This window comes from Cryptomeria japonica, chromosome 11 (genome assembly GCF_030272615.1).
Source record: "Cryptomeria japonica chromosome 11, Sugi_1.0, whole genome shotgun sequence".
In the NCBI taxonomy this organism is placed as follows: Eukaryota; Viridiplantae; Streptophyta; class Pinopsida; order Cupressales; family Cupressaceae; genus Cryptomeria; species Cryptomeria japonica.
In genome coordinates, this window is record NC_081415.1 from 530,189,136 (window position 1) to 530,205,026 (window position 15,891).

At 37.1% G+C, this 15,891-nt stretch overlaps 1 protein-coding gene across 2 annotated transcripts in view; it reads left to right on the top strand.

The window, feature by feature from the left end:
* The window catches only part of LOC131066456 (uncharacterized), a 316,657-nt gene that overhangs the window by 285,507 nt on the left and 15,259 nt on the right, over nt 1-15,891 (top strand). Inside the window, exons 10-12 of one of the 2 annotated variants that reach the window (XR_009111667.2) lie at nt 9,334-9,430; nt 9,760-9,835; nt 10,055-10,108. Coding sequence is in view for 1 of the 2 variants with exons in the window: in XM_058001209.2 (XP_057857192.2) it covers nt 9,334-9,430; nt 9,746-9,835; nt 10,055-10,108 (241 nt within the window). In the remaining variant the exon portion in view is untranslated. Of the gene's footprint in view, nt 1-9,333; nt 9,431-9,745; nt 9,836-10,054; nt 10,109-15,891 lie in introns of both variants that reach the window. The other variant, XM_058001209.2, reaches the window with a different exon arrangement.

Sequence of the window (15,891 nt, forward strand, 5' to 3'; positions counted from 1 at the left end):
CATTAATTTTGTGTCCTAGGTAGATGATTTCCCTCATCCCAAACTCACATTTGGAGGCTTTAGCATATAAGGATTCAGATTCAAGGATATTCAATACCTCCTCAATGTGCAGGAGATGTTCTTCCCAAGTCTTGCTGTAAATGAGTATATCATCGAAGAATATTAGAAGGGATTTCCGTAATTGTTGCCTGAATGTATGATTCATGCATGACTGAAAGGTGGCCGGGGCGTTAGTGAGGCCGAATGGTAGAACCAAAAACTTGAAATGTCCATAGTGACATCTGAATGTTGTTTTGGGTATCCCCCTCTCTCATCCTAATCTGATGATATCCCGACCTCAGATCGATTTTAGAGAAGTATTTTTCTCCGTGGAGTTCATCCATTAGTTCATCGATTCTTGGGATAGGGTATCTGTTCTTTATAGTCTTTTTATTTAGGGCTCGGTAATCTATGCACATTCTCATCGTCCCATCTTTCTTCTTGACCAATACTATTGATGAAGCAAACGGGCTGCTGCTTGGCTGGATGTGTCCCATTTCTAATAATTCTTTTATGGTTTTTTCAGTTTCCTCTTTGAATTTGTGGGGGTGGCGGTAAGGAGTGGTAATGACCGGTTTTGCTCCTTCTTCTAGCTCAATGGAATGTTCAAATCCCCTTTTTGGGGGTAACCCAGGAGGAATGTCTTCGAAGACTTTTTTGTGTCTTTCAAGGATGGATTGTATATCATTTTGAATGATTTGGCTTCCGGTTGGAGATCTATCCAAGACCATACATTGGGCGACCCACTCTCCTTGATCATGTCTAAGGATTTTCTCCATTTTATTGCATGATACTATCTTTGGAGAGCCGTCGGGAATCCCCTTTAATGTTATCTCTCTCCCTTCATGTTGGAAGCATATCTCCCGATTGGGACTATCCATGGTAAATCGTCCCAACGAGTTTATCCATGGCATTCCCAAAATGATGTCATTCTCTAGGTTCACCACAAAGAAGTTCCTTGTAATGGTATGTCCTCCAAGGATGACTTCCAATTGAGGTATAATTTTGGTGCATTTGTCTATGACTCTATTGCCCATGATTACTTCGAACCCTTCAAACTCTTGCGTTTTCAACCTTCTTTTTGCTGCTAAGTGTTTACTAATGAAGTCATGTGAGGCTCCTATGTCAACTAATGCGATTACTTTCTGTCCTTTGATAGTTCCTTTGAGTTTGAAGCATCTATTCTCACTCCCTTGGGTGATGACAGCCAAGGTACTTGATTCGTTGTTCCCAAATCTGGCCCTTTTATAAGGTCTTTCCTCGTCTCGTATTTCTTCGGTGTTATTTATTTGTCCCTGTTTACATTCATGGCCTCTTCCCCCATGGAGTTTTACATTTGAAACATAACCCTTTCTCCTTGAGTTCCTCCTTCTCCTTACATTGGTGATTCACACTCCAAGGTTTCTTGCAAAAGCAGCAGGGCCTCTCCCGATGGTCCTTCTGGAATCCCTCATTTCTACAGTGTTCCACGGAAACGCGTTTCCCCCTCCCAGGCCCAAGTCCCCCCGTCCCCAAAACCCGTCCCTGAAACTTTTTCCCTTTGTCCCCCTGTCCCCGAAGCCCGTCCCTGCGTCCCCGCGTCTCCCCGTCCCCAATGATCGTGGAACACTGCATTTCTATGTGGTGTTTTGGCTGTGGTACTCTTGGGAGCACTAAGTTCGACCATCCTAGTTTTTTTAATGGCCTCCCCTAAATTTTGTGGTTCCAGGGGTTTTACAAAATTTCTAATAGAGTCTTTCAAGCCTTCTAAAAACATGTAGGTAAGCCTTCTCTGAGATAGGTCGGGGACCATTACTGACAAATTTTGGAATTGGTCTATATAGTCTTCAATGCTTCCTAATTGCTTAAGGTGTGTTAATTCTTGAAAGTACCATTCGGAGTCTTTCTGGTCGAACCGACTGATGAGCTTTTGGGTAAATTCATTGTAGGTGGAGACATTTTTGTGTCCTAGGGTAATGAGACCGTTGTGCCACCAATTATGGGCTGCTCCTGTTAAATGTAGTATGGCAAATTTTATAGCATCTCCTTCGGTCATGGGACTGTATGAGAGGTATATGTCTAGTTTTTGTACCCAAGCTTGGGCGATGTCTTTACCTGACCCATCAAAGCATGGTAAGGACATTTTGTTGATTTTAGCTTTGAGGTCATTACCCATAGGCTTCCTTCTTCTACCCTCATTAGCCTTGGATTCACAGAAGTCTCTGAAGGAAACTACTCTTTGAACTTCCGGCTCTAATCTGGCATAAATTTGGGCAATCTCCTCTACCCCAAGTGTGGCTGGTTCCTCTTCCTCTCCCGCGCGTTCCTCTCTAGGTAGAAATTCGGGAATTGTTTGTCTAGAACTTTGAGGAGATCGTTCGTTATCGGCGTGATTAGAGTGTGTCTCTCTCCTAGGGTTTGTCATATCTCTATTGTTGCTGTTTGTACTTTGGATGATTAATTGGCTCATCCTTTCGAATTTCTCATTGGTTTGTTCCATGAAGGCCTGAAGCTGTTTGGCTAATTGATCGGCCATTGCTTTTGCACCTTTCTTCCTCTAATATGTGATCATCAACTAAGAATCCCTCCCACAGGTTGGCAGGATTATGCTCTGATACCACTGTAATGTCCCTACTAGTTAGAGATCATTATCCTGCAAAACAGATTGTTAGAATACAACATATAAATATATAAATGAACCATTTTTAAATTTGCAATCTATTTTTAATAGTTAATCAACATAATCATAATTTTTATCTAATAAAAAGGATACGGACGCCATATGGCAATATATTCTTAGGCTGCCCTGAAGCTTGCCTTCTTGGAACCCATCTTGGTTCCAAGCCCTCCAAGAAGTCGAAGGTGAACTTCGACTCCTATCTTGGATGTAATTTCTTACATCCAATCCATCCAGGAACCAAGGTTTTAATTTGATTCCTGTCTTGAGTGTAATTTCTTACACCCAGGCCATCCAGGAAATTGAAGGTTAATTCGATTCCTGTCTTGGATGTAATTTCTTACATCCAAGCCATCCAGGAACCAAGGTTTTAATTTGATTCCTGTCTTGAGTGTAATTTCTTACACCCAAGCCATCCAAGGCAGACCATAAGTCAATTCCTTGCCTTGGGTGATGTTCCTCATCACCCAAGTCCATTAGAGGGGACCGGCCAGATCCAACTCTTCTTGGATGAACATGTCAACCAAGCCATTCATATATGCATATAGATCATCAGTATATATATATATATATATATATATATATATATACTGCCAACCAGGGATTCGCGTATCCCTCCATTAGGCATCAGGGAGTTCCCCCCCCCCCCCCCCATGGCCTTCATTATTTAATCCTATTTATATTGTATTTGCCAATTTATTATTATTTCCATTTCGTATTTCACATATATTCTTAACAATGTATTTGTTTACATATATTTTAAATATACCTAACTATCAACATATTGTTATTAATCTCCTTAATTAAATCTATATTAACATGTTCATTCCCTAACGCGTTAATCTGTATCTTGTATTCATTAAATAAGTAAATAACATTACATGCTAATTACCTACATTCGTTGTTGTTAACACATTACTTATATTCATTAATTAAATACTGCAAGTTGTCATAGCTTACTAACCCTGTATTCTATTTACATATATTAACATATTAATAACCTTGTGTGAAAAGCATACCCCGCATACCTGTTCGTATGCAGCCACTCTCTCTTCTTCCTTTCCCACCCGCTTGCTACTCCTTCCTTTTCCTTTCCCCCATATTTATTAGTCTCCCGTGAGGGGTTATACCCCTTCACAATGCCCTTCTGTATGGAGGGGTGCGGTGGTGATCACAGCTTAGGCTGTAATCACTGTCGCACCTCTTGTGCGGAGGTGATCGGGTGTGGGGGGAATTAAATATATAATTGTTTATTATTTGTTTGTTTATTATGTATTTTTTTATTATTATTTTCATTTTATTATTATTTTTATTTTATTTTTATTATTATTTTTTTTTAATTTTTATTTATTACAAAGATCTATTTAAATAATTTCTCTTTTGTCCTATTAAATATCTGATTGATATTTACTATATGTTTAAATATATTTTATTAGTTTAATCATTAATTTATTTATTTAATTAATTTATAAATATATTTATGCAAATATTTTTACATTATGTGATACCTTTAGGGGTTATCACACACCACCTCTCAATTTGAGTGCTTTGTCTTGTTTGCTTAAAGATGAGAAAATTTTAAAAAAAAACTTAAGTGGGAAACAAGGGAAAAGAAAAATGACCAAGGATATATCATATAGAAACAACTATTCCTCCTTCAAATAAAGGTGATTAAGATAGTCAAATTGCTGATTTTTGGATTGTCATGTCAGATTTGGAGCTAAGAATCCATGATATATTGTTGAGTTGTGCCATTAATAAGAGTAGAAATGAAGGTAGAGATGAAGGCATTTCTGGAGCAGACATTATTGCTTCCTAAGAGCAGAAGAATTAAATCATAAGGCAGAATATTAATGAAAACCCTATGTGGAAGTTCACCCTTGTTTAGGGTAATTATATTGATTTAAATATGGGATAGCAAGTGGGCCTACCTCTTTGACTAAGAGAATTTAATTTAATAATTTTTGTGTGCCCCATCTAATAGGGTCAACCTCATTGCAGGCACCCAAGTTTTTTCAAGGAGTTTTAATAATAAAAATAATAAATATTAATTTGTTGATGGACAACCTTGGTGAAGTGAATTAAATGACCATGCTGGCCGACATGTTTGAAGAGGTATGACCGTTGGCTTGAAGAGGCTTTCTTTGGATATAAATAGAGGTGGTTTGGAGGACATTTCATCCATCAACTCAATTGCAATATCATTTTGACTAAGAGAAGATTTACTGGTGTATGAAGGCAAGAAAGAAAGGGTTATAGCAAAAATTATCTGTCAAATATTTGAGCAAATTTATGGGATTCATTTTATCCCACTTTGTGATGCAACATTGAAGCTAACTCATTTGTGAGGGAAGATCATTGAAGTTCATAGTGCAGATTCATGTGAAGTTAGTACAAATTTGTGAGCATAGTTTGAATATCATATTGCAGATTTAAGTGGAGATTTAGAAGTTCAAGGCAGATTTGTGTGAAGGAGTGGGCAGATTTGTGTGAAGGAGTGGGGTTGGCTGCTACAAATCTTCTAGAGGGAATTGGTGTCTCTTGTGGGCTGCTGCCTACAAAATTTGTAAGAAGTTCTCATTGCAAATGCAATATTTTGCCTTGGTTTTCTCCTGGAGGGCTTTCCACGTAAATCGTGTGTTCATTTGTGTTGTTACTTGCTAGAGCTTGCATGCGTGGTTAATTAAGATTTTTGAAGTATTGATATTGCATTGTAATGTCCCCTTCTTAGCCAACATCAGCCAATCAGAATTAGTCTATCACCAAGGCCTCGTAGACTAACAGGATGGACAAAGGACCCATGTTGGGTTGATTTTCTCTTGGTTTAGATGGGTTGCTTAGGTAGATTGGGAGGTATCAGTTATTAATTACGATGACTCAATGTTGTCAAGTTAAAACTATAATAAAACACAAGACATACTCCCCCAAAGTTCACTTAAGTCTAGAGAGAGTATGGACACCTTAGGAGAGAGAAAGTGGAGTTCACTTTATGTTGGGGTTATTTGTAATATTGCAAATGATATTAAAAGGTGACTTTAAAAAGCTAGAATTATGAAGTTATGAAAATGACTTTATAATAAAGTCACTTTCCTTGGACAGCACCCCAAGTGGAGTTAGAAATGATAAAATGGTGTTAGCGAGACATTAAAATTAAATAAACTCAAATTAAAACCATAAAGAGAGCTTGGGAAAGAAACCCTAATTAGGGCATATGGTTTTGGATTTTTATAAAAAAGGTACTTGGAAAACATTTTGGGGTAGGTTATGTCATGTTGGATATTGTTTCACTTGTGCCTCTTGAGAGGAGCTTAGCTGAACCCTAGGGTTTGGAGCAGCTTGTGGATGGAAGATGCCGAATGCTGATTGGAACAATCTAATATGTATTTCTAAGTCTGATTTCATTGACCAGCAGTTGGAAATTTGGTTTTGAAAAGATTTTGAGGATATCTTGTGTGTTATTGACTTTTGGAATGTTGCACAGTAGATACAATACAAATAGAAGACTAAACTAATTCTGAAATTAAAAATCAGAACTTTGATTTTTTATTACAGCAATCTAAATTTGACAAGAATGACAATTTAATTTGTTCAAGGTGCAAATTCGCATACCAGGAGTCTTGAGCTTGCCTGGTTGAGCCTCCTTATTTGACTGAACTCAATATATGCTGATGTAATAGCTTGCTGAGTGTGAAATCAGCTCCAAATTGACTCTAGAACGAATTACCAAAAACAATTTGAGTACTAAGTAGACCCAGATGGAATTCTGAATTCTTGCCAGGTGAACCCTTCCAATAATGAAGAATTTCTCTGATTTATTGAATATTCTAATCACAATTGACCTTATTTCTCCTAAATAACTGTTGCAATATTATTCCTTATCACCAACAATGAGAATCAATGTAATTTGCAGACCTGAAACCCTTGTATTTATTTTTACCAAACTCTAGGCTAAATGGGAATGGTACGGTTTAGCTGAAGAAGGTACGGTTGGCTTAAATGATGAAAGTTTTGCTGTAGTTGACCACCAAACCTTCTCCAATTGACTGTAAATGCAACCTGTTGCCGATTAAACCCTGAAATCTACTGAAATTGGTCCTCAATGACCTGAAAAGTAGACTCTTGAATGTCCAATTTGCCAATTTGGTGAGAGGGATTTCATCCTGACACCACAATACTAGAGGTTTTCGTCCCCAATACTTCTCCAAAGCTGCTTTTGCTATGCAGATCTGAAAATTATCTGAGAGCTCCAAAAAATGAATAACAAGAATGCCAAAAAATCTTCCCGTGAAGTCTCTTTTTTTCCCAAATTCCCACGCCCAAGTTAGCGCTCCAAAATTCCATGATTCCAAGAGAATATTCCTCCTCCAAATGGGTGCTCAGCTTGAGGGTTCCATTATCATAAGTTGGGCCATTATTAAATTAAATTTTATTTCTCATTTATGTCTAGAGAGGGGTGCCCAAGGGAGAAACTTATAATTCATCATTAACTTTTATTAATCCTCTTTTAATAAAGTTACTTTATAAACATCTTTTATAAAGTCACTCTAATGTATTATTACCACTTAAGGTAAAAGTAACTTTATAATATAATATTAGCATTAGATCACCCTCCTTATAAAATCACTTTATAAAATATTTCCAATTTAGAAAAAGTGACTTATAATGTAATATTATAAAGTTTACACCTTATAAGCTTACCAAGGCCAAATAGATGACTAAATAAAGTCCCCCTTGGTTAGCGAATCATCTCCTAGCCTTTGATTTTGCCTACAGAGATAGCTAAAGTGACATTTCATAATATTATTTTACCCTCTCTTTTTTTTTAATAATTAAATTAATTAATAATGTCATCCTTTTAAATAATATTTATTTTGGACAACTTAATAAGAATTAATTTAACTAATTGTCACTTTGAAAAATTGGGGACATTACAGTGGAGATAAACTACACAAGTCATCACATGTGCGGTTGTGGAAGATCTTCTCAGGGTGTGTGAGGAAGCTTTACTTATGGAGTTTCATTTGGGCACCAAAGAAAATCAGTTTTGAAGTGTATTTTCTGGTTATGGCTGAGTGAGGTGCCTTCTTGCTAGGGCAACCCCTTCTTGGGCATATTTCAAAGTCATTACCTCTGCTGTTTGATGTTGGTTGTAACAGTTTTTCTTCACTGACAAAGAAAGAGGCAGATTTTGTAAGAGCTTCCAAGATTTATGAACCTTTGAAGCAATTTTCTGAGTGAGGTGTCTCCTTGTTAGGCCAACCCCTCTTGGACAACATTGGAGCTCATAGAAATCATTACGCTGTTTAGTATTGGTATTGGCTAGTTTCATCCTTACAGTTGGAAAGGGCAGATTTGGTAGCTGATTTCAAGGGATTGAAAGGATTTTGTGGAGTATTTTTTGAGTATGCTGCCTACTTGTCTAGCCGATCCCTTTCTTGGCCATATATGGAGCTAGAGTGACTATTTTGATGATGTCCGGTCTTTGGGTTGCAAGGCTCTATCATTAACAAAAGTTTATAAAAATTATTTCCCCATACTTCAGAGTGTTTGAGTGATTACAATAGCAAAATCAGAACTACATCGGACCAAACCAGTTTTTGCAAAGTGAAGTGTTTCTAGGTTCAAGCACCTAGATTTTGAAGACGCACTTCTGCACTTTTGGACATCTAAAACAGACTTTACATCTGGGAATAGTTTGGGAGTGGAAAAGACGGATTTGTAGCTGCTGCAACTCATTTGCTGAGTGACCTATGTGGCTTCCACCTTCTGAATCAAACCTGCAAGCAGCTCTTCTAGCCCATTCTTCTTCAAGGTCTCAGAGAACAGTTTATGGATATGCCTAAAATCTGTTTGTAAAATCATATTGCAGAACTAGGGTTCATTTCATACCGCAAACTTGAATTTCAGATATATAAATAATTCTGGAAACTTCCTTTCCTAATTTGTAAATTATGTTGATTGATTTTTAGGACTGATATTTGAAGGCAATGGTTATTTTAAGTTCATATATGTTTATCATCTCAAACATTGCAAAACACAAACAAAAAACCATTCTACAACTTCTGTCTAGCTCTAAAAGATCACACAAATAAAAGAAACTTAATACTTTTAGTTTTAATTAAAAGTAAACAAGATAGATTGCTACAGTTTAGTTTCTAGTGTTCCACAACAAAGTGGGACATTACAGTGGTATCAAAGCAGTTTCCTGCCATACTGTGCTTAAAATATTCCAGTTGATTTGTGGTTGCTTCTGGTCTTCAGTTACTTGATAGTTTCAGTGGCTTATCTTTTAAACCTCTCCTAATTGTTGCATAACAAATTTGTAAAGATGAATACTGCTGATAAGTCTATTTCTGAGTTGATGCAAGAACTCTCCAAATTATGTACATATGCATAGTGGGGATGGAAATATGCAATAACCAAAATCTCATTTACAAGTTTATTGTGACACCTAAATTTTTTATGCCAAAGAGTTTGTAATAATCTTCTAGAGGAGTCTCAATCGTCTTGATTCAGCCATGATTTTATCACTCTTATGAGTACCACAATATAATTTAATCCAACTAGTCTCGTTAAGAGAAAAATAGTGGATTAATCATACAAGAGCACACTAACAGTTACTACTTTCTAACATGCAGATCAGCATTTATGCTTGATGTTATTGCAACAGCTGCACTTATCATCTATGTAACAAGAGTAGTACTTGGCTACAAGCAAACATGGGACCGCTACCAAGTAAGCCACAATGCCTGTTTATTGCTGTTTATGCCACTGTATCATAAGAACCAAAGTAATTATGACAATTAACCTTTGTTATTTTCTATTATTTCTAATTCCAAATCAGGAAAGGAATTAAAGACTCCTTTAAATTTAATGATCTTATGGGAAGTATAAATGATATTTGTCATGTACATTTTTCATTACTTTTGTGTCTACAGCTTCTTGTTAATAGGACACTATACAAAAAAACTTTAGCTAGTGGGCTAGATAGCTGTTCTATAGTATTAATGATAATTGTCTTGTACATTTTTCAGTAATTTTTGTCTACAGCTACTTGTTAACAGGACACTATATGAAAAAACTTTAGCAAGTGGTTTTGGCACCGTTCATTTTCTTGTGGATGCCTCTGAACAACAAGAAGTGAGTTTGTTGTTTTTCCTAATTTGGGATTCAATTCAGCTGTTGAATGATATATTTTGAAAAACAAAAACTATTGCGTAGTTTATATCGATTTAAAGATCAATGTATCTGACTGAACTTAAATAATAACCTATTGTGTAGTTTATGTTGACGTTGATTGGTTCCTTTATTAATGTTCTGTTTTGGGCTATCTTCTATTTCTCCCATTTTAATAAACAGTTCAAGGAAGCTATTTTGGCGTATGCATTTCTTCTTCAAGCAAAAGATTGTAAGGTAAATACTTTTTCCTTTTCTCAAATATTTCTATCAAAAGAGTCAGCACAAAAATTAACATGTTAATTAGCACACGTGCTTTCACCCATGGACATAAAAATTTGCTTTTCACACCTGTGTTCTCCTGGTTACATCTCATAAGCCTTTTTGTTTACCATGTTTGTTAAAAAACAACAAATGCATTGCCTATTCTAAGATCGTTACTTCACTTTCTATTAAAAATAATATGCATTATCAAATTAAATGCTGATTACATAATTTATTGTCAACAAGCGAAAGAGTCTGGTCTCAAATCTGAGGAAATTAAGCAGGCTTCTTGAGCCAGGTATCTCACGATTGATAAACATCTAAAAGTCATGGATGGAGTCTTTCTAAGTCAAATCTTTATGTCAAGAGCCATGGTAATGATATTGTGATTGTTATTGTATATGTTGATGATCTTACCATCAAAGGAAGCACAAATATTGTGGTTCAATAAATAAATCAAATCTCTGTGCAGCTTTTGATATGTCTAATCTAGGTCACCTACATAATTGCCTAGGAGTTGAGTTTTGGCAATTTGATCATTGTATCTTTATGGCTCAAACCAAATATGCCACAAATCTTTAGGAATGTTTTGGGATGGGAAATTTTAATTCATCTTCTATAGCTATGGAGATCAACCCAAAGTTGTCAGCATTTGAGGATTCATCCCCAGTTGATGAATCACTCTATAGACATTTGATAAGCAACTTATATTTGTTACATCCACTAGATCTGATCTCTGATTTGTTGTTCGCTATCTCTCTTGGTTTTCGTCAAATTCAAAGTTCTCTCAGCAGATAGCTGCAAAGCAAGTACTGTGGTATGTGAAAGGTACTTTTGACTTCGACATACTTTATCAAAGGACAATAGTTTTTGAGCTAATTGAATATATAGACCTTGATTGGTGAGATCAGTTGATACTTTGTGAGCACATCTTCTCCCTGGGTTCAAGAGTGGTTTCATGGCAAAGTAAGCTTCAACAAACCATGGCTCTATCTTCTGTTGAAGCTGAATACAAAGCAGTTGTGAATTAGCTTGGTTTCAAATTATCTTGACTGATTTTTAGCTTCCTCACTAATTGAAATTTATTCTTGCCTATAGATAGGTTTCCTTCCATTGGAGTTCTCTACTTCTGGGGATTCGAGTGGAAAACCTACCATTATGGAAGCTCCATTGAGGAATCCATTGGCACATACTAAAGCATTTCTAACACCCTTGTGTCTCCTCCATCACTCCACAAATGCAACTATTTTCAGCAAGTTGTTAAGGTTTCCACTTACCCTTATGCACACATCTCTTGATCACTTTAGCACCTAGGATCTACAAACCTGCAACTTACTCCATTCTCGAAGGATGAAGCACGCAAACAAGGTTTAACTAAGGTAGGCATATATCAGCAAACCATTTTTTGTCCTCCCTCAAACTTGTAGCAATCAGTCTCACCTCTATAGGCATATTTCTCAATTTTACAAGCCCCAAAGGGAAGCTTAATTTTGGCAAACAACTCTTAAAAATTTCAGGCAATCGCAATCAAAGGTCACTACCACTTGCAAAGAGTCACCAATATGTTTTTAGATACTAGAGTAAGGTAGAGGTCACAAGTGTGAGGTTGAGGTCACCAATATGTTTTCTAGGCCATAGTACATGTCTTAGTCACTAGTGTGCCCTTTTGGTCATGAGTGTGCCCTTACGTTGTTGTCAGGCTTGTCAGTTTGTCTCCACCTAATACATTTTCCAAAGTCTAGTTACATCTCCAAAGCGTTTCGTAATTCCTTCATCCATTTTCTACCTTTTGAACTGCATTGGATGTCAAAGAAAAAGTGCATTCTTTTGTCCCTAATCTCTTTCATTTCTTGTTCCTAATCAATTCCTAGATCTTGTGTTTATTTCATGTAAGAGTAAACCCAAAATTGTTTAGTTTTCTGCATTTAAAGAAATCAGATTACTGAAATAGAATAGCACACTAGTAATTAACAAACAAACTTAGAACCCAGGGGTTTTACATTTTATTTACAAGTAGATTAGCACACTAGTATGCCTAAAAGTGATAACCTCTTAGAAAAAAGGATATGAGGTTTTGATTAGTATAGCAAAAGAAAGTGAATAGAGAATCACGTCAGTTTTATAGAGACAATGATACCTTTCCCAGATCTTATAATGAACATGAGAAATAAAAATAGTGTTCCTCCCTCTTCAATTCCTAGAGGGAAAAAAGAAGACAAACCTTATTAGTAGGTGGGAGATGGAGTTGATCTCAAGTTCTCAACTATAGAAGCAAAAATCTTTTGGGGAAAAGGTGCTCAAACCAAAAGTACAAGATTTTTTCAAAAAATTGGTAAGAAATTCAAAGTTTCGAAATTAGAAAACTACAAAAATAAAAAGAAGGAAAAAACCTATTATTTTTTAAATTTAAAAGACATTTTAATAGCATAGAGATATAGACAACAATTACAAACAAGAGTTTAGCCCATGAATGTGGAATATAAATTTTTCCGTTTGTGTTTATATTTCTGATTACATTGCATTGGACAATGTAGATTGCATACTATATAAATAATAACTAGATACTAATAGTTTCCAAATTTTTAATTACAATCTACTTTGTACAAAATCAACATATAAGCTAAGTACAAAGTTCCAAAAAATTAGATGTAGCCAATGACTCTTGTTGCTACAAAGAGAGATACACTAGATGGTTGCAGGTCTTGATAATGAAGTGAAACGTGCACCCTTAATGGTTTGCCCAAAATTTTCACCTTTTCTCCTCAAGGTAATTTTGTCAAATAGTTTGCATGTTCCGGTTTATGAAGTCTTGCAATTGGGAAATGATATTGACGGTATTTAACTCTGATTGCTTGCTAAGAAATGTACTCAACTTATTTATATTGAACAACAAAGATTTGCAATTAAATTACAAGAATAGATACCATAAGTTCCTGACCTTTATTTCATATTCCAATTATGAGAAAGATACTGCAGCGGGCAGAAATACATGGCAACCATCTTACAGTTAAGTTGATAAATCTGGAAATTACATAACAGCAGTTACAGCATATAGAATTTACTCCCACGTCCAAGAATGCTGTTCATACAATCCACATCCAACAATAGAAGTTCCACAACTGTGATCTAACTCCTCAAAACCTTGCACTCAGCAAAGTATAACTCAATAATAAATTGAGAATGCTTCCAGAATATTTAATCAACAATAATATTGAGCAAATCTGCAGCCACATCTAGGAAATAAGCTCAGGAAATCAAACGCTCAGGTCAAACACTCAGGTAGTTGAGTCTCATGCCACACAAGAGAAGCTCACCATGAAGCCCTCAACTCCAAATATTGCAGGGATATTAACTTCACCATTTTCTATGATAGACGTCTTGTCGTCTAGAAGGGAAAATCTTCCCACATATTGCACATTCTCCTTGAAAGCCCACGACTTGGAAATCTTAATCTTATGCCAAGTACAAATATAAATCTTCAATAACTCTACTTCTTCAGTGTCCAGCTTAAACTTTTTTTGGTGGCCAGCATTTATATGTATTTTCTTCTCATTGGAAACTGTAATGTCCACTATTGGGAGTGTTGACGTGTTTTTTATGACGGCATCCAACACAAAATAAAGTTGCCCAACGGTCACTTCACTCTCTCTTGATCAAAGTACGATTGCATGCTGATATTGTAGGAAGATCAGACAAATCGACTCCAAGGTTCCTTTATGCTACGGGTGTGACTCAGTTGGCGGATGTGATTGCTGGTAATCCAAGGGGCCTTACGTATGTCGGAGAAATTTATGTAAGCTCAAGACTTTGTTGACATGGATGATTTGCAATGAAGTTCTAAGTTTTAGATTTTCGGATTATGAAATATGCAGAAAGTAAATAGGAATAGGGTAGAGGGGAACTAAACTAAAGGTAATCTAATCCTAGGAACGAGGAGACGGGATAACTTGTGCAAAATCCAACTGCGCTTCGCTTTGCCAGCAACGCACAACTACATGAAGGTGGTGCAATCTTCAGGGGGAGTGCTAAAGATATTCAAATCGTCAAAAGAAACCATCAGATAGAACAATCTCTTCTAACAATCGAAGTTGAACATACACATATAACGAGGCTCAGACTAACTTTGCACGGTATGCAACAATCAGCTACACACCAAAAGTATGAGCACAAATTTGGCAACAAGCGATCCTATCAAATCCAGTTCATCTAATAGCATGAAAATAAATCTAATCTATGAAGAGAACGAGACCATGCGAGTAACAAAACAACACAAGAACACACCAACAATTGAGCAATGTATTAAGTGTTTGCTTCAAAAACTCTTAGCAACAATCTCTGACGATAGTCTGTCCTGATTACAAATGAGGGGGTCACCCCCTTATATAGGCCTCAAGCCCAGAGTACATGCAAAACCCTAATTAGGGTTTGCCCAAAAGATTCTCCACACATGATGCAACAAGGTGGGAATCTGCATTAAATAACCCATTATGCCCACTTACAATAAATTTAAAAGGGCCTAAAATAGCGCCCATGATGATGATCATGCCCAAAATATAACTAACGTCATCATAAATGCCCATCACTCTCCAAGCGACGGCGGCATGCAAGAAGAATCCGTCATAAAACCATTATGAGAGGACGACATGCAAGAAGATTCCCTTATCCTATGGTGGCATGCGTTGACCGGTCCCGCGCCTAGTCAATGTTCTCTTCAGCCATAAATACGCCATCATGGTTCAGTCAAAAGACTTTCGTCCAAAACGGACGACCATTATCTCGCTCATTAATGGCATAAGTAATGAACCTACCGACGACGGCTTCCAATTCTCCGATGGAGACACTTGGCACATTCTCGATGTTGAATTCCATCAAGGCAATCTCCTCTTCGCTTCTGGAAAAGAAACCTTCCCAATCTGCCATGGCCTCCTATGTTTTCTTCATCATACTGGAGAATGAAGAAACATTTGCAAAATGTTCCTTGGGAAACGAACCGACGAAGAAGAAATCATGTAACTGGGATTTCAAGGAATTCACTGTTGTTCCCCCATCGCTGAGTTTCCTTGAAAATAAAGCTTCCATGGCACTGAAGATTTCTTCCTGTATCCCTCTGATGGATTCCTTCAAGGTGACAGAGTCAATGCTGAATTTATCAAGGGTGTTCTTCCCTGAACAGATGGTGTAGAACCATCAGGGAAAGTCGTAGGCTTCATTCTCCTGGATTACTTTCCCGTCTACCAGTGTTTGCCTTGGAGTCCTCATCAGAGCCCTGAGTCGGGAAATGGTTAAGTCTTGGTAGACATCAACATCTTCCCATAGTCCTTCCGCTGTTTCCAACCTACTTAGGAGGGCCACGAACCTCGAATGGAGCCGAGCTAGATCTTCTACAAATTTCCCTACCTCAGCATAAACATCCTCTACCCATTCTCGAGAATTTTGTGCCATTGCCTTTGTAAGTTCCACATCATCAATTACTTCCTTGGGAAGGAAGGGAGGGGGAGTGGATGAAGGACCTGCTTCCCTGAGGGGTTTCTTGAAACTCCTGACATACTCGCATAGAAGTCCGTTTTCCTCCTTCAGCCGCTTACACTTTGCTTTTGACTTCAGCAATTTCTCCTTCATGGCAAAGGAAGAATCGTCGAAATCTCCCATTACTTGACCGGTGGAAGCATGGCCACAATCCACCTGTCTGATGACGTAATCTTCCTGCCTGATCTCACTCCTACCCTTATCCACCGCAAGTTCAGCAATGTGCAAGG